Source organism: Podarcis bocagei, assembly GCF_964188305.1.
Source record: "Podarcis bocagei genome assembly, chromosome: 17".
Taxonomy (NCBI): domain Eukaryota; kingdom Metazoa; phylum Chordata; class Lepidosauria; order Squamata; family Lacertidae; genus Podarcis; species Podarcis bocagei.
In genome coordinates, this window is record NC_138143.1 from 21,362,432 (window position 1) to 21,390,349 (window position 27,918).

The window sequence follows — 27,918 nt, forward strand, 5'->3', positions numbered from 1 at the left end:
CTTACAAAATTTCCAGAAGTTACAGCAAACAAGTCTCCATCCACTGGTAGTAAATCAAAGAAGAAAGGTTCCAAGTGACTTAAAAAGAAAAAGAACTTGGTTTCCTTACAAGAAGGATCTTGCAATCTTTGGATTAGCAAAGAGATTCCTTTTCGAGAGATTCAGCTCACTTGCAGGAAGCCATGGCCCCATGACTTTTTGCTTGTTCTAGAAAGCCCAAAAAAGGGTGGGGGCAGAGGCTGCTGAAAGCCTGCTGAGAGCCCAAGGCAACTTGAGCTTAGGTTGACCCTTTCTCGCAAGTGTGAGTCAGTAACTCTATATTACTAGAAGCTCATGTGTAGAAACTTCAGCCAGAGGATACTCTTCTGAATAGCAAGCAAAGATCAGGTCTTTCCTGTAGATTGATATTTTCGTAGGATGCTGCATAATAAGAAGTGGATTACAATATCAGAGTTTTGGAGAATTTTGGTTACATTTTTTCAGTTTATTTTTTCATTATATTTGTTGTGGGAAAATGATTGCTTGTATATGAGAGCATGAGCAAAGTTCTTATTGTTACAGGGTGATCTCATAGCTAGAAGCATCCTTGGAGCATGAATAGCGCGTGAACAGCTCGTGCTGTCCCATATGATTGGCTAACGTAGCATGGCCTGATCGCTCGCATGGTCTAGTACCAAGGTCTTTATCTGCTGGCTAGAACAAATTGCTTGACTTGTATTTTTTGTATCTTTCTATTTCACACAATAAAAGCTGTGCTGCATTAGCCCTAGGAGCAGCCATATTTCGGAACCCCTCATGGTGTGAGACTGATTTTTCCCTGGATGCCGAGCTGCAACTCGACATTTGGTGCCCCGTGTGACTGCCTTCGGACTTCACGTTGTTTTTCATTATTCAGCACTCACCAACACGTCGTTCATCCACGTAGTGGATCCCTGGTGAGTGCTCCCGTGTGACTGCCTGTTTTTCATTATTCAGCACTCACCAACACGTCGTTCATCCACGTAGTGGATCCCTGGTGAGTGCTCCCGTGTGATTTCTTTCGGACTTCATGCTGTTTTACAACGTTCAGCTCTCACCTCGCCCCGCAAGGGCTGCAGACGCGTCGTTCATCCACGTAGTGGATCCCTGGTGAGAGCTCCCGTGTGAATGTGATTCTGGACTACGTTACGGTCTTATCAGCACTTATCTCCGCCCGGACAGGGCAAAAAGGCGCCTTCCTCATCCTCCTACGGATCCCTCGGTAAGTGCTCCCTGCTCTTTTTGCAACTTTGCAATCATGGGAAAATCTCTCTCTGCACCACAGAAAAAATTTTATAAAGACCTTAAATTCCTTTTGGCCAGTAACAACTTTGCTGTTCGGAAAGCTGACCTTAAGTCCCTTATAAAAGCCCTGGACACTCACTGTCCCTGGTTTCCCCAGGACGAAAATTGGCAGTTAGATGATTGGAAAAAAATTGGACACTTCTTTCAAAATCATCCACAAATTGATGTCAAGGTTTTGCATGCCTGGAGTAACGTATACAAAGCTATGTCGTGTTTAACTCCTTCAAACATTCTTCTGGCTGCTGCGACAGCTTCTTCGCCCGCCCTCCAGGTACCTGTTTTGCCTGCCTCAAACCTACCTCCTAAACCGCCGGACATTTTCCCTTCGGCTCCTTCTGTCGTCCCTCCCCTGCATTCTCCGCATTCTTCACTTCCTGCACCTCCCGTTACTACTCCTCTCCAAGAATCTTCGCATTCAGCACCCCCCACTCTTCCAACTCCTGCGCCCAAGGCCCCTGGCACCGCTAATACTACTCCTCTCCAAGAATCTCTCCGTGCCGCTGCCCCATTGTTGGGTTTTGACTGTGCAACTCCTAATCTCTTCCCTGTGATTGCTCCTGCCGCGCCAGGGGGAGGCCCAGCCCGGCACGAACAGTTTGATTTGAGATTCATAAAGGAACTGCATTCCTCTGTCAAGGACAATGGTTTACAATCTCCTTACACCCTGGGCTTGTTTGGCACTATTTTTCAACAAAATTTGATACCAGAGGATGTTAAGCTGTTGGCCCGCACTGTAATGCAGCCTCATCAAATGATTTTGTTTATACAAGCTTGGCACTGGGCCTGCCAACGTCGTGTTGATGGGATTCGGAATAATCTTAATAATGTTGCATTGGCTAATCATCAGGCTGCTTTGGCTGCTGCTGCTGCTGGTGCCGCCCCACCCCCAGCCCCCGTCATGTTAACCCAAGCTGATGTCCTCGATGGGTTAACGGGAGGAGGCAATTTTCTTACTATTGCCCAACAGCTAACTCTCGATCCTCAATATTGGGAGGCCACTACAGCCGCTGCCCAAGAGGCTTTGGCCTCTGTCCCTGATGACAAAACTGAGCGCGATGGCCGATTGGGGAGCATCAGACAGGGCCCTGCAAAGCCCTATGGACAATTCGTTGATCGCTTGTACAATACCTTCAAGCGGCTAGTTCAGGACATAGCAGCACAAGAACTGGCTGTACGCCAGCTTGCAAATGAGGACCGTAAGCAAGCACTGCACTCTTTGATGACAACAGCAAATATAGCCATTGCTGATATCCTTAAAGCCTGCCAGTCAGTGGGCACTGCTAGCCACGGCCTGCTAGCCACGGCCTTGTCCTCCGCCGTGTCCCAAATTCCTGCAAAGGCTACAACCTGTTGGATTGACAGTGGCTAAAGAAAAATCCAGCAGACCTTACCCATTACGTACCTGGGACACAAGCTGACAGCATCTGCAGCCATTCCAGTTACGCCTCAACTACAGTTCCCTGATCATCTTAAACTGGTGGATTTACAACAAATTCTTGGACAGCTGAATCGGATAAAGAGTTATTTGGACCTGCCCACCTCTACTTTGTCTCCACTATTTTTTGCCTTTAAAGAACACAAGAATCCAGCGGACAAGATCACAATCACCTCTGCAATGGAAGAGGCCCTTCCACAGCTGTTCCAGTGTTTCCTGGCACGTTGAAAGGCCATCTTCACCCCTACTGCATTGGCCCCCCTTTTCCCTGGGAAGCCACTTCAACCACCAAACATCATTACAGTTTTGCTGCCTCTTGTTTGGGAAGTGAGCCTGGCTTTGAAGGATACCCTCGCTGGACTGGCATCACTTGGATTTTACCACCCAGATATTTTTTTTTTTCTCCTCCCTCAGGAGTCCTGCCCTATGATGTGTTCCCCTGAGCATGTACAGAGGGCTGTCTTGGAACTATTGTGGACTCTTGGCAAGGGAGGGGTGAGGGATTTCAGTGTGTTCCAGTTGTTTCATTCTTGTGCCTTGGCATGGTTCCCGGACAGAAAGCAAGATGCAAAAGTTGCAATATGGTTCTTTAACAAGGCCTGCGAACAATGGGCTCTGTTCTCGACCTTGTTGCAATCCTTGTAGTTACAGCAAGCAAAATATGCTTCGCTAGTGCCTTTTAGCTGCTGAGAAAAATGATTTTAAAAAGCTTCTCAAAGCTTTGAACCTTTTTTTGGTGATGCTATTCTAGCATTCCAGTAAATGCTTCATTTAAGATTGGCAATAATATGAAAGACAATCGCATAAGTTTACCTCCTGTATCTCTATCGCTTGTAGAATTAGCTCCGTATTGTTTTCATTTTAATCATAACAGCAAAAAAATTTTAGGTCATTATCCATATTGTAATTGGACATATGAGTACATTAATGGATCTTCTTGTTTTCTTAATGTTACAACCATGAGTGGTAGGCCAAAGGTCTTAATTAATAATGTCACAACCTACATGACCTATGAACAACAAGCTGCGTGTAGAGACTTTTATGTTTGGTTCGACTGGATGAGAAAGAGCAGCAGAACTACATGTTTGCTTCAATCTGACTTATGGTTATTTTGTGGCACAAAGGCCTACAAAGAAATCCCCTCTGCCTTTTCTGGTACCTGCACGCTAGGTATAGTAGTACCCTTGGTGTATAAAATAGATAAGCTCCCAGCGGTCCGTTTGCGTAACAGAAGGGAAGTACAATCACCTATTTCTCAGTATACAGGGACAGCTATTTCTAGGTCTCTTCTGCCTTCTTTAGGTGCAGCCATGAATTACCGTGATTTGCATAAATTGGCAAACTGGACAGAAAATTTGTTTAATTCCACCATTTTGGCTTTAAAAATGATTAACAAAGAAATGTCAGAAATAAGAAATGTAGTTCTTCAACATCATTATGCTTTAGATGTGATCCTTGCTTCTAAAGGTGGAATTTGTGCCTTAATTTATTCTCATTGCTGCATGTATATAACTGATCAATCAACCAATATCTCTGCTACCATTGATCATATGGAACAAATGATAGCCCATAATCCTTTGAATCCACCTGAAGGTTTTGATCCATGGGAGTGGTTGTTTTCTTGGTTGCCTAATGGATTATGGTTAAGGAAAGTATTATTGATTGTAATTGCATGTATTGCTGGCTTCATTATGGTGTGTTGTTGCATTCAATGCATACCCTCTTTGATTTCCCAATGCACTGCATGGTGGTACCGACCACGGCCCACCACAGGGGTTACAAGAGGAATTTATGTTGCACAGTGTAGACGCTTAGGCAATGAAGTGTACTAATGGTCCCTCTTTTTTCCTCTAACAATATAATAAGAAAAGAGGACATGTGGGAAAATGATTGCTTGTATATGAGAGCATGAGCAAAGTTCTTATTGTTACAGGGTGATCTCATAGCTAGAAGCATCCTTGGAGCATGAATAGCGCGTGAACAGCTCGTGCTGTCCCATATGATTGGCTAACGTAGCATGGCCTGATCGCTCGCATGGTCTAGTACCAAGGTCTTTATCTGCTGGCTAGAACAAATTGCTTGACTTGTATTTTTTGTATCTTTCTATTTCACACAATAAAAGCTGTGCTGCATTAGCCCTAGGAGCAGCCATATTTCGGAACCCCTCATGGTGTGAGACTGATTTTTCCCTGGATGCCGAGCTGCAACTCGACAATTTGTGAGATCCTTGCTATTCTGTCGCACAAACTGAGAAATGGCCCTCTTTCTAGACCAGGCGTCCTCAAACTTGGCCCTCCAGATGTTTTGAGACTACAATTCCCATCATCCCTGACCACTGGTCCTGCTAGCTAGGGATCATGGGAGTTGTAGGCCAAAAACACCTGGAGGGCCGAGTTTGAGGAAGCCTGTTCTAGACTTTGCATGACTTGGCTATTTGACAGGAAACAATGGACATTCTAGTGGGCTTGTCCAAGTATTTAGAATCTGGGATTGCTGCCAAGGTTTGGGTCAACTGGGTTCTCCTCCCCCACCCCAGTTTCACAGTATATGCCAGGACAACTGTTTGGGGGCATGGCAGAGCTGTTTTCAGGATTTGGGGATGTCTGAAATAGCACTACCTGTCCGTATGTTTTTTCTCCATCCCTATAATGTTACTCAGTAGCTCCATTCATATCTTGGGTGGTATCCACTAATGTTTTCTCAGAGCAGACTCATTGACATTAATGAGGACAACAAATTTAGTCATTAATCTCAATAGGTCTGGCAAGCTGGCACAATCCCTCCCCTTCTCTTGTGCATTTGGTGAACGGGTAGGTATTTTTCAAAAAGGGCTTCAGAATTCTTGGCCTAGGTAAACAACATTTAATTGCTTTGGAGTTCTTTAACTTTTAATTGTGCATGCTCATGGTTAAAATCTCTCTGAGGCTGAAGCAAGCAGAGGCTATCACTGGAGAAAGGGAGCTGTCTACCCAGCCTGTTCCATAGCCGCCTGCACTCTTTGCTTCCAAAGAAGCTGGCCTTTTTCCACAGCTGGCCAGCAGTGAGAGGCCAGCTGGGCTCCACGAAATACCAGTTAGTTTCTGGGATCAATTCAAAGTTCTGGTTTTGACCTATGAAGCCTTAAGCAGCTTAGAACCTCAAGAACAGCCTCTCCATTTGTTGTTGTTTAGTCGTGTCCGACTCTTCGTGACCCCATGGACCAGAGCACGCCAAGCACTCCTGTCTTCCACTGCCTCCCGCAGTTTGGTCAGACACATGTTTGTACCTTCGAGAACACTGTCCAACCATCTTGTCAGCCTCTCCATAGCAACCCCCGAAGACTACAATTGTCATCTCCCTTGATTTGAAGGGTTTCAGGTATTTGTGGCCTTCTCTAGTGGATCTTACAGGATCTGTAAGACCTGTCTATTCTCTTTTAGTTTCTTTATTGGTTGTTTGTTATACTTGGTTTTAGTGCTTTTTTCTTTTTGTACGTTGCCTGGGTCACTTACCAGCATTTGAATTTATTTATATGCGTTTTTGTCGCCGCCAAGTTATTTTGGTGGTTTTTGCTAGTTTGGATAAATGTAACTGTGATAATCCATGCGATGAAAGATGGTTTACAAATTGAATAAACAAAAACTAAATGAACTGACTGCTGTCTTGCATATATCCAAAACCCAAACTTTCCGACGAACCATAAATCCGCCTGCCTGACATCAGTATTGGGCAAAATTATAGAAAAGGTTATTAAACATGGCTTCTAAATACTTGTGAGCATTTAGAAAATGATGCATTGAGTAGTGTGAGCCAGCATGAGTTTATTCATTTTATTTTTAAAATTTGTATACCACCCCTATGCCTGCTGGTTTCAAGGTGGTTACAATATAAAAACACAAAATACATAATAAAAAATAAAAACAACCCAATAACCGCCCTACACAGCCATACACACATTTTAAAAGGGCACTGGATGTCAGTCAGCCAAAGGCCTGGTTAAAGAGGAACGTTTATGCCTGGTGCCTAAAGGTGTGCAATGAAGGTGCCAGGTTAACCTCCTTAGGGTTTATCAGGAATAAGTAATAATAATAATAAATTTTTATTTGTATCCTCCCCTCCCCTGCCGGAGCTGGGCTCAGAGCGGCTAACATCATATTAATAACACAATATACATAAAAACAAGCAATTGATTAAAATGCATCCCAAAATTAATTCAAATAAATTAAAATTAAACTAAACAAATGGCAGTCCTCAGGTTAAACTGAAAGCGGCTAATTCTCTGTTTCCACCGATATTATAAGGACCTGTGAGCGGACTGGGAAACCTCCTTCATGCTTGTTCTTAAACAAAAAGAAAATGAGTCAGACTGAAGCCTGGCCAAAGGCCTGGAGCAGCGGTTCTCCACCTGTGGGTCCCCAGATGTTGTTGGACTACAACTCCCATCATCCCTGAGCTCTGGCCTTGCTAGCTAGGGGTGATGGGAGTTGTAGTTCAACAACATCTGGGGACCCACAGGTTGAGAAAGGCTGGCCTGGAGGAACAGTTCCATCTTGATGTCAAATCTCGCAGGGCCCTGGTCTTTTGTGAGAGAGCGTTGCAAGAGCAACCTTCCCTCCTGTTAAAAAAATGCTAGTTTGGTAGAGCGTGAGTATGCTATGGACATTGTGCATGTTGATTTCAGCAAAGCATTTGATAAAGTCTCCCATGCTTTCCTTATTCATCAGAAAGTAAATTATTGTTGCAAAAATTGAGTGTTTCCTCCCACTCTCTGCCAATTGGTAGCAAGAGTCCATGGGGTTCCAGGGCCTGTGTTCCTTTGGAGAACTGAGACACGTTGGAGACTGTAGTAGCTTTAAGAAATATGGTTTATTCGCCTGTTTACACCTTCAGTCTACATGCTCCCTGCATGGTCATTTCAAGAGGGACTGGTCCCCCACAGCAATGCAGCCAAGGAGTCCAAGTCATCTCTCCCAGCCAGCCTTCAGCCAACCTGACCAAGATGGATCCCAGTCTGTCTTTCTTCCATCTTCTTCCCAGAACACCTTGCTAAAAACTCTCTTTTCCTGTCACCTCAAACACACCCACCCTCACCTTGGCAACATCTGTCTTCCCCAGGCCAAAGGATTCCTCAGACGGTCCATCAGCCCCTTTTGTCATGTGTACAGATTTGCTCTTCACTAGGCCAGCCAGACTGGTTTGCATAAGCCAGCCCAGGGATTCCTTGTCTGGCACAGTTCTGCAGCTTGTATTTTCATCCATAACCCAATTAATCAAAATCCTGCCATTTATTAATTTCTAGGGTTAGGGAGGGTCCCCCCAAGTAAATAACAGTATATTCTTTTAAGTGTATCCACAGCTGTTGGAACAGCCACACTCAGTTTGTGCTTGTTAAAAGCTCTGCATCAACCTGGAGGGAAGACTTTCGTGGAGATTCTCAAGACCCTGTTCTTGGCCCTGGTGTGTCCCAATTTTCAGCCTCCTGTTCTGCCAATTCTTTATCTATACTCTTCTCCAAAGACTCTGTGTCCTCTTTGATTCCACTTTCCATTTCACTCATCTCTGGTTCACTTTCATTCCTTATCTCGTCAACCTTGCTGAAGCATGCCAGCAGTCAGTGGACTGCCCAACGATATACTTGCCATATTGAATGCTTTAGATCAGACTTCCTCCAGATGGGCAAATGAGGACAAGGAAACAGGCATAAAACATCTGAATAAAATACAAGATTAAACACAGATAATGGATCTACGCTGCTGCAGATCAGGGCTGTACCTGAACTTGAGAAAGATAGCCTGATTGACTTTCTTACGCAGGAATTTGCAGACTTTTGGAACTTAGACTCAGACAAGTTAGATTTTAAGATAGTAAGTGCTTTTAGACTTGGAAGAGGGGGGAGAAAGAACAGGGTGAGAGACTGTTTGATTACCCTCCGATCAAGAGAGGAGAGAGACAGAATATTAAGTCTGCATTTCCAGAAGACCTTGGAAATAAGTGAATCAAGAGTGGAGATATTTAAGGACATCCCTAAACATCTCTTGGATCTCAGGTCCAACTACAGAGATTTAGTGGCCCTATTAAGAGGAAACAGAACCATTTTTAGGTGGGAATTCCCCCAAGGCCTATCTTTTACCTTTAAAGGGAAAAAGTTTAAAATAAGAGGGAAGGGGGTGTGCATTTTCCACACTGGGAAATGTCGCCTATCTAGATCTCCTGGACTGCGGGCATTGCAGCCAGGGCAGATCAATGGTAAACAAGCCCCGGGAGCCTGGGAGAGTTGCCAGCCTCTCCCGAGGGGGCATGTTTTCCAACAGTCCCAGAACCATAGCCTTACAGCAGTCAAGGCAGGCATGTCCACTGTCAGCTGCCTTTGTTCTCTCATTGGAACCATTACTGCAAATGCTGAGAGAAACAGAAGGCCTCAGAGGATATTCTTATGAAGATTTGTGTGTGTGTGTTTTGTACTGACCCTCATTTCTGATAATGTAGCCCTTACGCTATCTCACACCTACTTGAAGTCACGTCAATAACGAAGCTAGGGTTTTACAATACTAGGGTTTTACAATTCATTATCACAGATCAGAGTCTAAGTTTTCTAACATTGGCCCTGACATGCAGAACACCACAGCACAAATATCTAATATCAAAATATGCCCCGGGCAGTAAAATTCTTAGGAATTCACATTCTGAGGAAGTTAACTAAGCACATTGACTTGAACTGTGACCCTTTAATGAGAGGCACATGTAAAGAATTTAACAGAACTTGGGAAAACAAACGAACTCATGTTTCTTGGAAGAATAATCTCAGGGAAGATGATGTTATTGCCAAAGCAATTATTTTTTCTTTTGTGTGCTCCCTACTATTGTCTTCTGTGAGACTTCCAACAGTCTGGAATGTCTCTGGAATGTAAACATTCTCTCAATGAAACTTGGATGATTTGGGTCAGAGAAAACATCCAAGTGTAAGTGGTTGGCTTCCATGGCTGTTCATGCGTCTCTTCCAAGAAAGTAGATTGGGGAAGATATAGTCCCAGCCATTATCTGATAAGTCTCTAGCCCCTTCCTCACTGTCTTCAGCCATCCCAGGTTGAGCTGCTTCTGGTGGAAGTTTGAGTAATTTAATGCCATCAAAAGATCTACCACATCTCGGGTGACCACTTCTATCAGTTGTGTCATGCCTTGCATGACAATTGGCCCCAAAGTAAATCCATGGCAATATATAATTCTTGCCTCCCAAAGTATAGGGCTTGAAGTCTCTTATTTTTGTTTGTGTTCCAATAAACAGGTCTTACAGCACCACAAGTAGCTGCTTTTCATGCAATATATTTTGCACAACTTGTTGTTGTTTAGTCATTTAGTCGTGTCCAACTCTTCGTGACCCCATGGACCAAAGCACGCCAGGCACTCCTGTCTTCCACTGCCTCCCGCAGTTTGGTCAAACTCTTGCTGGTAGCTTCGAGAACACTATCCAACCATCTCGTCCTCTGTCGTCCCCTTCTCCTTGTGCCCTCCATCTTTCCCAACATCAGGGTCTTTTCCAGGGAGTCTTATCTTCTTATGAGGTGGCCAAAGTATTGGCGCCTCAGCTTCATGATCTGTCCTTCCAGTGAGCACTCAGGGCTGATTTCCTTAAGAATGGAGAGGTCTGATCTTCTTGCAGTCCATGGGACTCTCAAGAGTCTCCTCCAGCACTGTAATTCAAAAGCATAAATTCTTCGGCGATCAGCCTTCTTTATGGTCCAGCTTTCACTTCCATACATCACTACTGGGAAAACCATAGCTTTCACTATACGGACCTTTGCCAAATCCTGTGGGGGAACTCCTTCCTGCTATTTGCTTCCCACAGCACAATGCCTCGTTCAAGATCATCCGTTGTGAGCTGCAGCATAGAGAGGGTGCCAAGGAACCATTTTACTATAAAGTCTGTAAGAACTTCATTTTTCACCTCCTCCTGAAAACCGCAGACACAGATTAGTACTCTATACTGATTTCCCACCTCTTCCAACTTTTTCTTAACAGTTAATTTTCTTATAATGCTGCTCGTTTTGTTTTTGTTGATATAATGGATGGAGACACTGAGGTGCAAGGCTATATTTGTTTTGGAGGTCTGCATTTGCTTCTTTGCTAGTATGCGCAGGTGCTGGAGAGGAAGGGAAATACCGTATTGGCCCGAATATAAGCCACACCTTTAAAATTCAGGGGGGGGGAATAAGAGGCAATACCCGAATATAAGCTGCTCCCTTAAAATTCCGCAGGCACTCACACCCATTCCGTTTCCCCATATGTCTGTTTCAACAGCAATATCATAAAAGCCAATTTTTGTAAGGTTGCGAATTTAAGCCGCACTTTAACTTTTCACGGTCAGAATTTGGAAAAAAAGTGTGGCTTAAATTCAGGCCAATATGGTACATACACATGTATACACACACATGCAGATGTACACAGATGTATACATGTATATCACAAAATGCTGCAGGGAGAAAGGAGAGCCCCTTGAAGTGTGTTTAGAAAAGACTGCATAAGCACTTCTGTATTTGACTGCTTTGAAAACTAAGGATTGCCACCAATGATGTATGAATGTCATTGTTAAACAGATTTTGAACATTCACTGTAACATACACATATCTTGCTTTATAGGGTAATTGTTAAGTTGTGGGTGAACATATCAGACGACTCAGCGTTTCTTCAAACAGCTCTTGTTTATTCACAGGCCAGGACAGAACTGAACTGAAGGGTTCACCCAGCCTGCTTATATAGAGCTCCACTAGAATGCAACAGTAACCATTTTCTGTAACTATCCAATCACTGAACGTCACTTTTGATCCCTTATTTACATATGTGGACCTAAACTATCTACAGTATCCCCCTGCTGGCCCAGGGTGAGAACTTCAGTACATAACAGTAGTGTTGCTGTTGTTTCTGTTTAGATATAAATATTCTCGGATAAGGTATGGCTGTGTTGTTCCCACATTTTTAAATTCAGTATTGCGTGATGGTCACTTTAAGAACACTACCAAATGCATGACAAACAGCTACAATTCTTTTTGCCCAAACAGAAATGTTTTCATTCTTACTAAATTATGTGTAGAATGCTACATGATAACCTTGTAAATTTTTAGTTCCACATTTGTGCTGTGCAGAATTTGAGAATTTATTCCCATTCTTATTTTATTTGCATATCTGCTTTCTTCCACTTGCTGCTCCTAAAATGAAGTAAAACAAGTACCGTATTTTTCCGTTATAACACGCCCCCCCCCATATAGGATGACCCCTATTTTGGGGAACTCAAATTTAAGAAAATGGGGGGAGATGGCTCAGAGCTGTTGAGCTTTTTTGGGAGGGAATTTCCCTGGGATGTTGAGCTTTTTTAGGGGGAGGGAGAATTCCGAAAATCACTAACCAGACTGAAAATGCTTAAAATTGCTAGCATCGCTTAAAATCCAACAGCAGCCCACAATTGCAAGCCCATTTGACGCAGCAGCAGCCAATCCATGGCAGCCCTTTCCACAGTCACCAATCAACCACCAAATCGCCACTGACAAGCTCCTGCTTGGGGCTGCAACCAATCACCCGTCCGTCCCCCCCATTACACTATCCGTGTATAAGACGAGCCCCGTTTCTAAACATTCTTTTACAGTAAAAGCCTCGTCTTATACACAGAAAAGTATGGTAAATAGTTCAGAGGTGGAAACCACCCCAGAAAATTATCAGAAAATGTTGTGGTACGTGAGAATTCATCCTTGTATTTATGTTATTCATAGCTCTTCAGCTTTGTATTCTGAGCTCCATTGTTGCATCTGGGAGAGGCTAAATTAAATAAAGTAATATTTAGTTAAAACTTGCCTACATTCACCAGGCATATGACCCATGACCAGTGTAACGTGATGCGCATAGCATGTGTCAATTCACAAATAAATATTTCCCATTTGTTTGCCCAATATCCTGAAGCAGATCAGGTCACTTCCTTAGGTTTGCAGGCAAGGACGTGTAAATGTTCAGCCAAGTCCTGTCTATGCTGTTCAGCTGCCTGTGTGGTGAAAGAGACTCTGGATTCCAGATACAATTGCTGCCAAAAATGAATCATTTACTAGGGCTGCAAAGAAACCACAAGGTTCACCTGGTATCTGTAGTGTTTGGAAGCACCCCATTTCATTCCAGATCAAATCATTATTCATATCCTAATCTTGCGTCACCCCATTGACTATCGTGGGAAATCTGAAAATGACTACAAAATATTTTTCTGTTTCACACAAATGCATAAGATTTGCGCATAAAAGAGCCCCTAGAGAGTGAGTTAAACACATCTAATTTCAGGCAGATCTATCCAGGTGGTTTCTGTTCTTTCAATAAAAATAGGGTTTATTGTCTGCCAGAATTGAAAGCAAATTGAAGGCTTGGTTACCCCTTTTGAGGGGACGAAGCCTGACAAATTTCAGAAAGGTAAGTGCTGCGTTTCTCCCACAAGAGTAAGCTTTGCTGTTTTAGGGTGGGAAAACAGAAAACTTGTCCCCAGAGTTTTATAGGCAATCAGTTTCAAAACTGGAGAAACGAGAGAGGTGCCCCTGGGTTAAAAACCTGCCAAGGATCTGGTGAATAGGTCCAAGCCCTATTTTGCTAGGTGGTTTTACATTCTTCTTCTTTTTAATGCTAAAGTTAGTTTTTTCTCGGAACACCCCCTCTTCCAGGAACTACTACATCCCCAATTAAGAGGGGGGGGAGAGGGAAAGAGCTATGATTTGTTCCTTAGGAAAAATAATGGGAAAGGAGGCAGCAACCGCAACATTCTAGTTTTGCCACTTCTGCCCAACTTCCCAGCCAAAATTCAGAGAATGATGACCCACATGAAGAACAATAGCCTACTGTTTATTTACATCAATGTTTCTCCCCTAAATCATTGCGAGTTAAGTGACCTTGGGAAGATAAGTCACGGTGATTGAAAGCTGGACCTGTGTGTTAAAAACAAAATATACCCCCCTCCACCTCTCCCCTCTCAGTGGGTGTTTCCCAAGTCATTTCTCTGTGGGGGAGGTAGCAAATTTAATGTTTTGGGGAAAAGATACACACAAATTCAGTCCGATTTTGAATAGCCTACAGTATTTCACCCCAGATCCCTACTTTGGGCCTCTTAGCAAGCTAGTTTCCAAGCACAATTCAAAGTGTTGGTGCTGACCTTTAAAGCCTTAAACATAAGGTTACCAGACGTCCCCATTTCCCGGGGACAGTCCCCAGATTTACAAATCAGTCCCCTGACAAAATCCATCTATTTAGTAGGAAGTTGAAAAGTGCCCCCTGATTCATTGGAAAAGATCTGGTAACCTTACCTAAATGGCCTCAGCCCAGTATACCTGAAGGAGCATCTCCACCCACATTGTTCAGTCCAGACACTGAGGTCCAGCTCTGAGGGTCTTCTGGTGGTTCCCTCGCTGCGAGAAGTGAAGTTACAGGGAACCAGGCAGAGGGCCTTTTCGGCAGTGGCGCCCACCCTGTGGAACACCCTCCCATCAGATGTCAAGGAAATAAACAACCACCTGACTTTTAGAAGACATCTGAAGGTAACCATGTTTAGGAAAGTCTTTAATGTTTGATGTTTTATGGTGTTTTTCATATTCTGTTGGGAGCCACCCAGAGTGGCTGGGGAAACCCAGCCAGATCGGTGAGGTAGAAATTATAAATTATAATAATGTTATTATTATAGTACTAAGAGTGGGTGTTGACCATAGCTGGCAACCTTCCCTTTTTTTGCGGGAAATTCCCTTATTCCAGTGCTGTTTGCCGCTGCTTCCCGGATTGTTAAGATATCCCGTAGACTGTCCCCAGGACAGATGAGGCTGCTGTTCCCTTATTTTCAAATCTGAAAGTTGACAGCTATGGTGTTGACTCTCTAGACGTATTGAATGGGCATTGTTTGGAAGCTGGTGGGGTAGTGGATGAGGCTACTGTACTTGCTACAAGTATTCCCCCTTCAATAATATTGCAGGAGCCTACTTCTCTGAATTCAGTAGGTGGAGGCATTTTATTTTAATTTGCAACTGCCAGTCAACCTTCCTTGGTTGCTGAGCATGCTCAGTCTTCATTAAACTGTGTGCATTTCTTTGGGGGGGGAATGGGGAGAATGCCCCCTTAGGTTCTTTAAAAATAAAAATATTGTTTGGAATTCTGCAAATCTCAGGGCTTCTCTAAAATTTGCAAATTCTGCAAATCTAAGGGCTTCTCTAACAGATTCTGCAAATCTAAGGGCTTCTCTAACAGCCTCCTCCCTCTTGTTTCTCACTTTTCGGTAGTGGCACCCGCCCTGTGGAACGCCCTCTCACCAGATGTCAAAGAGAAGAACAGCTACCAGAGTTTTAGAAGACATCTGAAGGCAGCCCTCTTTAGGGAAGCTTTTAATGTTTAACCAACCACTGTATTTTAATACTCTGTTGGAAGCCGCCTAGAGTGGCTGGGGAAACCCAGCCAGATGGGCGGGGTACAAATAATAAATTCTATTCTACAGTGGTACCTCTGGTTACGAACTTAATTCGTTCTGGAGGTCCGTTCTTAACCTGAAACTGTTCTTAACCTGAAGCACCACTTTAGCTAATGGGGCCTCCCGCTGCCACCGCGCTGCAGGAGCATGATTTCTGTTCTCACCCTGAAGCAAAGTTCTTAACTCGAGGTACTATTTCTGGGTTAGCGGAGTCTGTAGCCTGAAGCGCCTGTAACCTGAAGCGTATGTAACCCGAGGTACCACTATTCTATTCTACTCACAGTTGTCAACTTTCAGATTTGAAAATAAGGGATCAGCAACCTCGAAAATAAGGGACAGTCTACGGGATATCTAACAATCCGGGATAGCAGTGGGAAGCAGTGGGAAACGGTGCTGGAATAAGGGAATTTCCCGCCAAAAAGGGGAAGGTTGACAGCTATTATTCTACTGTGCCTCCTTTGGCTACAATTCTGTCAGCACTCACTCCCACCTCTCAAGTTTGCTATTCGAAGGTGTGATGCTCTTGCTCTCTGTTAGGTTGTGGGTGAACATATCAGATGACACAGCGGTTCTTCAAACAGCTCCTGTTTATTCACAGGCCAGGACAGAACTGAACTGAAGGGTTCAGCCAGCCTGCTTATACAGTGGTGCCTCGCAAGACGAAAAGAATCCGTTCTGTGATTCTCTTCGTCTAGCGGTTTTTTCGTCTTGTGAAGCAAGCCCATTGAAGGATTAGCGGATTAGTGCTATTAGCGGCTTTTAGCGGCTTATCTGCTGATCGGATCAGCTGATAAGCGGCTTAGCGGCTTAGAAAAGGGGGGGAGGGGAAAAACCAGCAGGAACTCGCAAGACATTGTCGTCTTGCGAAGCAAGCCCATAGGAAATTCGTTTTGCGAAGCACCTCCAAAACGGAAAACTCTTTAGTCTAGCGAGTTTTCCATCTTGCAAGGCATTCATCTTGCGGGGCACCACTGTATAGAGCTCCACTAGAATGCAACAGTAACCATTTTCTGTAACTATCCAATCACTGAACGTCACTTTCAATCCCTTATTTGCATATGTGGACCTGAACTATCTACAGTATCCCCCTGCTGGCCCAGGGTGAGAACCTCAGTACATAACACTCTCAGTTGCTGATTTGCTCTTGGCTGCTGCAAGTAAGCATTTCCCCCCCGGGGATGTTTTTTCCAGGATCATTCAGCACCATGGTAGCCCCTTTGTCAATTCCCGGAGAGTTCCCACATCCTCCTGGCAAGCCACCTATACCATGTGGCCGGTGCAGAGAGGGAGAAAAGGCTGTTGGAAAGTGAATTCCGGAAATTTATTTGTGGCTATTCTTTTTCCTGGACATTTTATGTAGACAGCAGGCATCAGCATGCCTTGCTTGCACAATTCCACTGGCCCAGAGCCACGTTGTTTCTGAGTCACATTTCAAGTGAATAAATTCGTTGTGCTGCTCCAGTAAGCCACACAACGATGTCAGCCAGCACCAAGATGAGAAGCAGAAAGCAAAGGCAGAGACCTACAGATAGCGTAAGTAGGAGAATGAATTCTCACTTTAGTACAGCACGGAAATTGTAAAGCTTTTGCGGCGAATGCATGCAAATAAATGTTACTTGATTTCTTTTAGCCCGGCACAAGGATGGAACTGAGGAAACGATGCCGAAGAACGACAAGTAACGTAAATACAAGAATAAATTCTCACTTCTCTGGACCACAAAGTTTTCTGATAATTTTCTGATTCTGTTTTGGTTTTTTGCTGAACTACTTATTTGTTTTCCTTTATTTTAGGAACAGCAAGTGGAAGAAAGCTGCAGATATAGAAAGAAGGTAAGAATGAGAATGAATTGTCACTTCTGCACAGCACAAATATGGCACTAAATATTTACTAGGTTATCATGTACCATCCCGCAAATAGCTTAGTAATAATGAAAACATTTCTGTTTTGGCAAGATTTGTAGCTGCCTGTCATGCATTTGGTAGTGTTTTTAAAGTGACCATTATGCAGCCATACCTTCTTAGGAAATGCATATCTCGACAGAAAAAAACAGTAGCACTACACTATAAAGCAAGATATGCATATGTTACAGTGAATATTCAAAATTTGTTTAACACTGACATTCACACATCAATGCTGTCAATCCTTATTTATCATTATCAAAGCATCAAATACAGGAGTGTATATGCAATCCTTTTTAAGCAGATCTCACAGGGCTCTTCTTTCTCCCTGCAGCAAAATCCGTTTGTGATATAGGCAAATGCCTCTGTGTATATGCATCTATGCATATAGATAGATAGAGATCTGGTTATTTACAAACTATATTCCTTCCTTTCCAGCACTGGCATACATAACTAGCCTGTTTGGTTTTTTTTTTAGAAGGAAATGCAATCCTCCAATAGGAAGATTGGGTCTTCATCCATTACATGGGGATAATAAAGCAAAACATCACTTTGTTTTGAAAGAAGACTTGTAGGAATAAGGTTCTAAGGCAAAACATTGTAGGAGTTAGATTTATTAGATAATGCAGAAAAGTTTCTATAAATTCAGCTCCTAGATCATACATTCAACTTGCATTATGCATTAAAAAAAATATATCTCCCACACTTTATTCAGCAGATTTGTGGTATGCAGAACATGTCTCTACACATAAAAATGACTCAAGGAGCCCCTCACATTGCCTCTGTTTGTGGAATGTGTCCCTCTAGCTTTTATGGTTACACTGCTTTGTAAGGAGACAGCTATTACTATCTGGGTAATATGACAGAAAACATGTACATATTTCATGGCAGGTTTTTTCTGTTTTTCTCAGGCAGCAACAAAGTATAAGTTTCTCTGCCAAGAAGAATGTTTATTCTTAACAGAGGGCAATGAAGTAGTGAAGTTTGATGTGAATGGAATCTCTCTCTCTAGACTCCAGCAAAAAAATGGTATGTTGTTTCTATGCAGTCTTTTTTATTATTTGCAAGTTGAACAGAAAAGGGGGAGGGGATGAAAGACAATAAAATAAAAAATAGTACATGCATAATACGAATAACAGCATCAGTTCACAATCTGAATGCAATAACAATCAGTACAGACATCTGAAGTTAAACATCTAAGTTAATATTAACATCTAAGTTAATATAAGCCCTCCAAATGTTCAGACTGATATCCACACAAAATTGACGTTTGTATTACGGTAAATATGCACAAATTTAGCCACAACTGTGAGGTCCTCCAATCACTGTGTACAAGGCTCAAAGTGCAAGCACTTGCAAAGTCCACTTTTGTTGCTTCAATGTTAGTTCCCCTACTAGAGGAATATAATTTAAAAGCACATGAACCTCTGAAAATATCAAGCATTTCAGTAACGCAAAATTGATGCAGAATGAGACAAGTTGGTATATTTTTTTCTGTTTTGCAACATTTGCTTATACACTTCTTTATTTCATAAATAAGAGGCAGATTCACTCTTGCACTTGGAAAGTAATGATAGACAACAGGCAGGCATCCTCTATTCTTAATGGAGGCACTGGCGGAGGAAGAGGCGGGCGGGGAGAGCGCACTGCCCCCGGCACCACGATCCCGGTGGGGTGCCATTGTGGCTGCCCCCCCCCCCCCATATCAAACAAAAGAACTTTCAGGAGCGAAAGGGATGGGTTTGCCTTCTCCACCCCTGAAACCAGAGAGTTCTCTCCCTACTTTCTTCTGGTTAAGCCTAGAACACTATTGAAAACAAACCCTTAGCATTAAATGCTAAGGGTCAAACTAGTTATGGTTAATATCAATAGCAAATGCAATTCTCTAAACAGTTGCCTCGTTTTTATGTTTTTAAATATATTATGGCTATGATGTCGTATTCTTCTTGTTAGCCACCATTAGACCATTTGATGTAAAGGCTGGATACAAGTTTAGCAAAGCAACCCTTTTAACAAACAAGCAAATCGTGATGACAATACATCCTGAACATTTTATTACAGGAAGCAAATGCAGTTATTATGAGAGAAAGAATACAAAAGGAATGATCTGTCCTTTGAGTTAATCTATAAGGACCACACCATTTCCTTGTTATGACTAAGCATGACTTCCCTGGCCACCATACAGCAGGAGGGGCTTTTAGTCATAGGAACTTTTACATGCTTTCTGAAATGGTAGAGCCCAGAAAGTATCAATGGAGGGATGGGACATGAGAATATTACCACTCATTGCTATAATATAGTGGAATGATAGATGACAAGTTAGACGGTTAACACTTTGATGTGTATTATATTTAGATATCAGGTGGATGACTACCTGGGTCCATTACTTCCGTGTTCAAGGTAAGAATTGGGTGACAGTGATCCAGGTTTTTTTTTTGTTTAATTCTGTTTTTAATTTCAATTAAAAAATGTGCACCATAACTCTTTGAAAGCGGGGCTGCCTCCCACATGAGTCCTTAATTATCCCCTACAGTGAAGCCAATTTACCCCTCTTATACCAGGAATGTGTGCTAGAGGCTTAAGAGCAAAATGTCCATTTTCTAAGCAGTGAAATAAGGGAGCAAGATGCAAGCAGCCGCAACACTTGAGAAGTGAGGTATCATCCTAACTTTAAGAGTAACATCCATTATCCAATCCATGCTCCTAGTCAGTACATTAAATGTCCAAAGCAGTACAGTAATTGCGCCATAAAAGTATATTGCAGGTTGCCTCACAGCTTTGAAGACTGAGACATTTCCGGATAAATAATCTGTAAAGATTAGTCTGGCAGGCTTGTACTGTGGCCTATCAAATGAGAAGTCCCTTGCCCTGTGTGACATCCATCGAACGCAGCAGATCAAGCCATGCAATCTAGGCCACAAACAGACACCAGATATACAACAAGAAAAAAGAAAGTTTGGGGAAACAAAACAATTGGCTTGGGACAATTAAAACCAGTGAGCTAACCATACACTGTATATATGGTGGGACAAAATAAAAACCAACAAACCCTCTCGGTGTCATTGCCAGTTTGATCTGGAGGAAAGTCCTTTATTTGTCCCAAACATAGTGATACACCAGAACCTAGTCCCAAGCTACCTTTTTTGAATTATTTATTTATTTATTTATTTATTTATTTATTGTACTTATGCCCCAAATTTTTCTTCAAGGAGCTCCCAGTGGCATATATGGTTCTCCCCTCCTCATTTAATCCCCACAATAGCCCCGTGAGGTAGGCTAGGCTGAGAAGCATTCACTGACCCCAGGTCACCAAGCATCCTAGCCCCTGGTCCAGCACTCTAACCACTGCACCACATTATCTGTGGACTTTGCTGCCATTGCTTTAGCATCTTTTGCACTCAGTCTTTGTGCTCCCAACCATTTTTGGAACATTGAACTTACGCTGTTTCACTTGTGTCACCACAGAATATATATATATTCCAATGGATAATTACCTTAGCTCCAGTATTTTAAATTCTATTATAAATTTATACATAAATCCTGTTATATCTATTACGTTGCACGGCAATTCCTTCCTATGCCCCTCTTTTTTTAGGCCCAGGTCGTGGCAGGTTTCTAGTTACTTTTAGCCAAGTGTCCGATGAACAAAACAAATTGCTGGTGCTGACCAAAGACATTGACCACAAGCAACTGAAGGTAACACAAGTCTGTTTATGTCTGAGATGGGATGGGGACTGAGCATCACAGAAATGCAGGCAGAAGGTAGAAAGTAATCTGCACATTCTGATTAAAATATGCATTTAACTTGAAATATGTTTGCCCAACACAGGCCTTAAATGGTAGCTGTGTGATTCTTTATTGATCACTGTTATGCCTACCAGCGTGGTTGCTCAAGAGCGAACAGGCAAGATCCCCACTGGTCTTTTCAAAGGCTTTATTATTGGTGCAAAAACATATACAGTGCAGAACGTCTCGATTCCATGTCTTGCTCAGTCACTAGCAGAATCTGAGAGTGGGCGGTCCTTAAACTTTCCCCATCCGATGCCTCCCCTCTCTGCATGTAAACCTACTGCACAGAGAGGGTGTGGGTAAAGGAGGACCTGCCTCCCCCCCCCCCGCTTTGCTTATGCACGCTATCTTGGCTCTCTCTTGCATCCTCTGAGCCCTGCATCCCTTCCCCACTAGAGGCGGGGCTTCCCTCCTCCGCGGAGGAAGTGCTGCTTCTCACGATCTTTGGAGGCTCCCTGTAACCCAACTGCCCTTCCGCCTCTCGCCTCTGAGCTGATGGCAGTTCCCTGACAATCACACTTTTGCCATTTCAGCTGCACCCTTTTTCTGGTCACTGACACTGGCCAAACCTGAAAAATCCAGATGATGTTGATTTAGGACCAAACTAAATATGGCACTATTCATAAAAATAGTTAACTGTGTGAATAGATTTTAAGAAGTAAATAGCAGATGTGCCAATCCACCTTTGAACCTTGTCGCGGGTGTACAAAGGCACGAACCTTTTGCTCCCTGTTGCAGTCCTCCTGCACCTGCTATTTACATTGGATGAAAAACTTCCATTGCTGGCTCAGATAGATTTCTCACCTGCCTTTATTTCCAAGAAGATGCCAGAAAATTAATCTTCTATCCCTGCAGCAAGTTACAGATGAGGCTTCTTTGACATTATTAATGTTTGGCCAATTTACATGAATTTAAGGGCCCCAAAATTAGTGAGGAAGCCTTAGAGTTGTGCCCAGTAAGATGGTGGATTGCCTAAATCCTTTGAGAAAAGAGTGATGCCCCAACACTTCAACAAATGGAAAGGTAATATGATGAGGGCCTATTTTCACTGAAAGTCTCAGTAGAACTAACTACATGGAGCCATTTCCAAAGAGGTATCCCATTACAATCTTGCAGCAAAAATGACAGTCTTGCGGCACTAATTTAAGACTAACAGATTTATTTATATTTTTCAAAGCACAAATCTATCTATCGTCTATCTATATGATGCAGTGCATGAAACAGCATTATTATAGTACAAAAAGATTATAAAGAGGTATATGAATTTATCATTCTCATATGTAGTAAAACTAGCAGCCTAGTACCTGTTGTTGCTCAAGAATTCTAAGAAGCCAAAAACCTAGTGCAAATTTGAAAGGTTAAATCTGGCATCTTGATACTAAATGGTGTTGAATTGTATCCAAACATAGATGGAAACCTGCTCCTTGATCTCCTGATCATACAAAATTTGATTATGATTCCTTTGGAGGTGTCCTAATCCATATCAAACAACATTTTCAAAATATGTAGTTGATAACGACCGTCATTTTAAAAATCTGTTGGTTTGTTTGTTACTTGTTCTTCTACACTATGTCCAATCTAGTCATTATTTTGGTATCCCATATTTTCCCAAAGCATTCTGAAACTAAGAGGTCTTTTCTTTGCAGGTGTTTTCATGCGATATGCCGAATAAGCCACATACTAAGGGCAAAAGGTTTGATATCACTAAGGTACGAGATCAACCAATATTTTTTTCTGAAGAACATGAACACTTAGAAATGCTTTATGCCAGGTCTGTACAATTTGTGACCCACCAAACTGAGCACAATTCACTATCAATATCTACCTACTAGGTACATACTTTACATGGCTCAAAAGCTGCATTCGGTTTTATAATCAGAAGTGGTACAGGCTTGCTATATGCTATACTGTTTCATGCTCCTCATAGTCCCTTTTCTTCTTCTTCTTCTTCTTCTTCTTTATTATTATTATTATTATTATTATTATTATTATTATTATTATTATTATTATTCCACCCATCTGACTGGGTTCCCCCAGCCACTCTGGGCGGCTTCCAGGAAAATATATAAAAAACACAATAAAACCTCTAACATTAAAAGCTTCCCTATACCGGGCTGTCTTCAGATGTTTTCTAGTCAGATAACTGTTTATTGCCTTGACATTGGTTCCCTGTAACTTCATTTCTTGCAATGAGGGAACCGCCAGAAGGTGGCATGAGAGTGCTTTAAATGTACAGGGTAGAAAGCACCCATGACTACTCAGAAGTAAGCCCTATTGACTTCAATGGGGCTTACTTCGATATAAGCGGGCTTGGGATTGCAGCTTTAGTCTTGCTTGGAAGAAACACAGGAGGCTTGGGAGTGAAGACTCATGGGTTGTCAACATGAGAAAGGATTAACTATTCGGCTAAAGTGCTATTTAGTGTGTGTGGAAGTCTTAGATATAAAACAGTTGACCGGGGAGACTTGGGTCCAAATCCCTATTTGGCCATGAAGTTTGGTAGGTGACCTTGCACCAGTCAGTCTTTCAACAGAACGTACCTCACAGGGCTGTTGTGAGGATAAAATGGCAGAACTGTGTACTCTCAGGCTCTAGAAGTGTACAGACCCTCGAGTGAAGCCCTAAGCTGAACAAAAAGCTAGGAAACTGGTTAAAGAGTGGTCAGTAATCACCAATTTGTATGGGAAGTTGGAGTGGTGCTGAGAAATGTATGCGCTTCCGTAAAAAAAATTCCAGAGGCAACAGATTGGCCAGTGGTGTATGTTTTTCCAGAGTGCACATGCAACAAAATGCATATCTAAAGTGCAAGGGAGACAGTGAACCTTCTTACTCTGATATAAGGAAAGAATTGCAGTTTCATTGAAAGTGATACTTGAGAAAATTCCCCAGGACATGGTGTTTTTAAAAAACTCATTTTAGTTGAACATATAACGGTACCCTGCTAATATTTGACCTTTTCTTTTCTTTAATAATATTAATAATCTATATTTTGGTATTTCCATAGCTAAGTGCAGATGATCTAAAATGTCATCTTTTCTTCATGGATAAAGAAAAAAATGGAGAAGTGGTACAGCTTAAGTGCCCTGAAGATACAACACACTATATTCATGCGAGTCAGACACTGTTTCTAAAGTACAGAGACACAGATGTGACGGATGGATCAATATTCCGCTTCAGGGTGAGAAACTGATAAATAAAGGCACTCCCAAAATCTTGCACTGTTTTGACATGCAAGTGTAGCAGAAAGGCAGAAGCCATGGGGAGGGGTTGTGGCTTAGTGATAGAACATCTGCTTTGCATGCAGAAGGTTCCAGGTTCAATCCCCAGCATTGCCAGGTAGGGCTGGAAAAGACCCACACCTTGAAGAGCTGCTACTAGCCATTGTAGATGTACCAAGTGTCTGCCTTGGTGCAAGGTAGCGTCATATGTTGCAATGGTTGGCAATTCATTGCCACCCTTCTTTTAGGGCTTAGCAATGACAGACCAGAAGTATACGTTAGATCTCCCCCTCCCATCCATAATATCTAGAGCCACTAACCTGTGCTGACTGACAGGGACATGGGCGGCGCTGTGGTCTATACCACTGAGCTTCTTGGGTTTGCTGATATAAGGTCAGCGGTTCGAATTTGCATGGCGGGCTGAGCTCCCGTTGCTCTGTCCCAGCTCCTGCTAACCTAGCAGTTAAAAAGCATACCAGTGTGAGTAGATAAATAGGTACCACCCGTTGCACCAGAAGTGGTTTAGTCATGCTGGTCACATGACCCCGGAAAAGCTGCCTGCGGACAAACACTGGCTCAAAAGCAGAGATGAATGCCGCACCCCATAGTCAAATTTGACTGGATGGAACTGTCCAGGGTTCCTCAACTTTACCTTTGTTGTTGTTTAGTCGTTTAGTCGTGTCTGACTCTTCGTGACTCCATGGACCAGAGCACGCCAGGCACTTCTGTCTTCCACTGCCTCCCGCAGTTTGGTCAAACTCATGCTGGTAGCTTCGAGAACACTGTCCAACCATCTCGTCCTTCTCGTCTTTACGTTTATCTTAGTTTATTTCCAAATCTTTCCCCATAATTGGCAGCTTATGATGTGGGGTGGCATCAGATCTCCCTGTCTTTGAAAGCTGAGGATTGAGGGAGCAATAGCATTAGGGCAACCATGGGCATAGCTGGGGGAGGGGCAGCTCCCCCCAAACAATAAAAATACTTAAATAACTGAGGTTCTGCCCCCCCACCACATGAAGCCTGGCTAGGGCCATGGGGGGCAACATAAAAATAAAAGCGCAACAACACTGTAAGGATGTCAGCAGTGACATCGAGGCCAAGAAATGGGCCAAAACTGAGGGAGCATGTGAGCAAACTTATGCAAATATCCTGTATTGATATCCTGCACTGCTATCAGTCTTCCTTACCACACCCACAGCATAAACTGTGCCCACTGATACTGTGTGCAAACATTGGGATGGGCCAACTGCTCTTGCCCAGTTACACCCAAGCAGCAAAGTTGCCATAGTTCATTGGGTGCTGATTCTGGAATGTCTGTGCAACCTCTTAGCCAAGTGCCATAGAATCAGAGAATCTTAGAGTTGGAAGGACCCAAGCGTCATCTAGTCCAACTCCCTGCAATGCAGGAATCCCAGCTAAAGCATCAAATGGGCTTCCTGTACGGATGCTGGAGAATTCCATCGGAAACAGAAAAGGGAGCAGAAATCCCCACAATCTGCATGTTTGTTAGAGGTCAGGAACGGAAGTCACACGAGCAAATATGACCAGTATTCTGTTCTTTTTGTCTGCAAGCATGTTTACCTTCCATTGAAACCAGTTGTGCACATTTTAGCTATAGCAGATAGCGAGGAGGATAGCGTAGGAATGTAGGTTTTGGTGGAATCTGAACTGTAGCAGATCAGAAATGGTGCGGATTGCAACAAAGCCAGGACTGGGTGAATTTTGCACCCCTAGCTCCCTGTTATTTTATCTGTTTGAGGAATAAATAATATTAATACAAACAATATTAATCCCAGGAAAGCAGTTTAGAAGAGAATCTTGCTTGTGTGCATCCTTTGGAGAAGTATGCACATTTATGCTTTTTGAGGAAGGTCAGGAGCGCTGCAGGTGAAATTGTGTGTGTGTGTGTGTGTGTGTGTGTGTGTGTGCCCCCACTCTCTCTGCATCTGGGAGTATCCTTGTTTCTTTGTTTTCCGTTCAGCTGGTGACTTCCAACTTCTTTCCTTTGTGTAAACATTTTAAAGGTTAATTCCTCAGTATTGACTTTTTCTAGAAACAACCTGGCTATCTGATGTCATAGAGGGGACATAGTCTGTCACTTTATGTCTGGGATAGGCAACCTCCATGAACCTAATCTGGCCTGGCATGGGTTCCACTTTTGCCATAATGCAGTTTTCCCCAGACCAGGTCCTCCAGCCCCTGTGTGGTGCTTTGAAATCTCAAGCACTCATGGGGACTTCAAAGCATCCCATCATCTGTTGTCAGGGATTTGACAGGTGAGTGGCCCTTCGTACTGGTCGAATTTTCCCAACAAGGAGTAGGGAAGATAATGGTCTGTTTCACCTATCAGATCCTTACCTTCATTCTTTTGACTGAAACACAGCATATGAATAAACAGTAACATAGCATAACAGATCTAGTTCCCTGCCTTTGATCTAGATGATGGAAGCCGATGGCTCAAATCCTGTACGTAATATGCTCTAGTTTAATTCTCCCCACTCCAACTATACTGCTTCCATTCATACACTCCTACTGCTGTCACTTGTGCACTGTGATATTTTAGATGATAACTCCCAACATCCCTGACAATTAGCCATGCTGGCTGGAGTAGATGGGGACCTAGTTGAAGGCTGCCTTAAGAGACTCTAGCACCGACCCCTTCCGTCAAGTCTCTGTATGCAGTAAACTCACAGGTGAAATAAGAAGGCAAGAGCAGACTGCTAGATAGGTTCTCTAAGGGTGAGGATAATGAAGTCCTTGGCTTCAAGTGAATGGCTTACTGCCGTTGCAGAATGTAAGAGATAGATGTTGGTATAGTGTATTGGAGGAGGGTGGGATTAAACTAGGGCACCAGAAGTTGGTTTTATTTGGGGGGGGGGGTGTCACTGCATGCTAGATGCATAATTCATAGTTGCATTTTATATGGTGAGCTCATTGTTGTTATTCAATTTGCTATCCAGTTCCCGCTATGGTTACTCAGAAGTAAGTTCCAGTGTTTTCCCTATTTATGTAAAAAATTCAAATTTGGTATCGTAGTAGTCTTCATGCACAGAACCTGTATTTATGACTCTTTCTGTATTTTAACAGCTCAGAAAAGCTGTCCAGCCATGAAAGTTTGCAACTGCATATGTTCAAGTAAGCGAAGGAAAGATCCTACATTACACGGCCTGTTTTTGTAACTCTGTGTTTGAAATAACCAAGTATAGTATTTATTCAATTTGATGTAGAATGACAATTTGTTGTACTGTCATTCTGTGCACTTAATTACTTTCTAATACATTTAAAGAACTGGGATTAGTATATCTTATCTTTTTATGCTGATTAAGATCCTCTTATTGTTATCCTTTGCTGTGCAAGATAGAATCTGGTAACAGCTAGGAGCCTTTGTAATGGCCCCAAGGCTTTGTAACAACCTCCCTAAGGAGATCAGAAATAGCTCTTCCATTATGGCCCTCTGAAATGACTGCAACACTAACTTTCTCTAGATGCTATTTGAAAGCTGCATAAAATTTGATGAAAGATTTGTCTTAATTTTTGCTGGCTACTGATTTTTTTTTTTTTTGCCTTCTTAAATTTAACTGTTTTTCTTTTTATATTTTTATACAACCTGTATTGTAGTTGTAGATCTCTTAATGGAAAGGTTGAATGTACATATTTTCAATAAAAGTATCTTAAAGCAATGTTTATTGCCAGTTATTTCTCAACACTCCGAGTCCATAACTCTATGGAAAAGAACACTCAGTGTGTAATATATAGTGTTACTTGTATTCAGAGTAGGTCCATTTAAAGCAATGTGGTTAAGTGAAAAGTCT

At 42.7% G+C, this 27,918-nt stretch overlaps 1 protein-coding gene across 1 annotated transcript; it reads left to right on the forward strand.

Annotated features, from left to right (window-relative positions):
* Nucleotides 1-16,365: 16,365 nt before the first annotated feature.
* On the forward strand, nt 16,366-27,786 carry LOC308576927 (uncharacterized protein). The gene is made up of 9 exons (XM_081177029.1): nt 16,366-16,733; nt 16,831-16,881; nt 16,992-17,030; nt 18,011-18,128; nt 19,455-19,499; nt 20,695-20,795; nt 22,535-22,597; nt 23,893-24,066; nt 27,194-27,786. The coding sequence occupies exons 1-9, from the start codon at nt 16,677-16,679 to the stop codon at nt 27,215-27,217; spliced, it is 672 nt and encodes a 223-aa protein (XP_081033155.1). The 5' UTR covers nt 16,366-16,676; the 3' UTR covers nt 27,218-27,786.
* The last annotated feature ends 132 nt before the right edge of the window (nt 27,787-27,918 follow it).

What these genes read in the sequence shown, in the direction of transcription:
- LOC308576927 (XM_081177029.1), top strand. Translation starts at nt 16,677, where the DNA reads ATGTCAGCCAGCACCAAGATGAGAAGCAGAAAGCAAAGGCAGAGACCT. An exon ending in GGCAGAGACCTACAGATAGC is followed by an intron (nt 16,734 to 16,830) that starts GTAAGTAGGAGA and finishes GATTTCTTTTAG; the next exon opens with CCCGGCACAAGGATGGAACT. An exon ending in TTGACCACAAGCAACTGAAG is followed by an intron (nt 20,796 to 22,534) that starts GTAACACAAGTC and finishes TTTTCTTTGCAG; the next exon opens with GTGTTTTCATGCGATATGCC.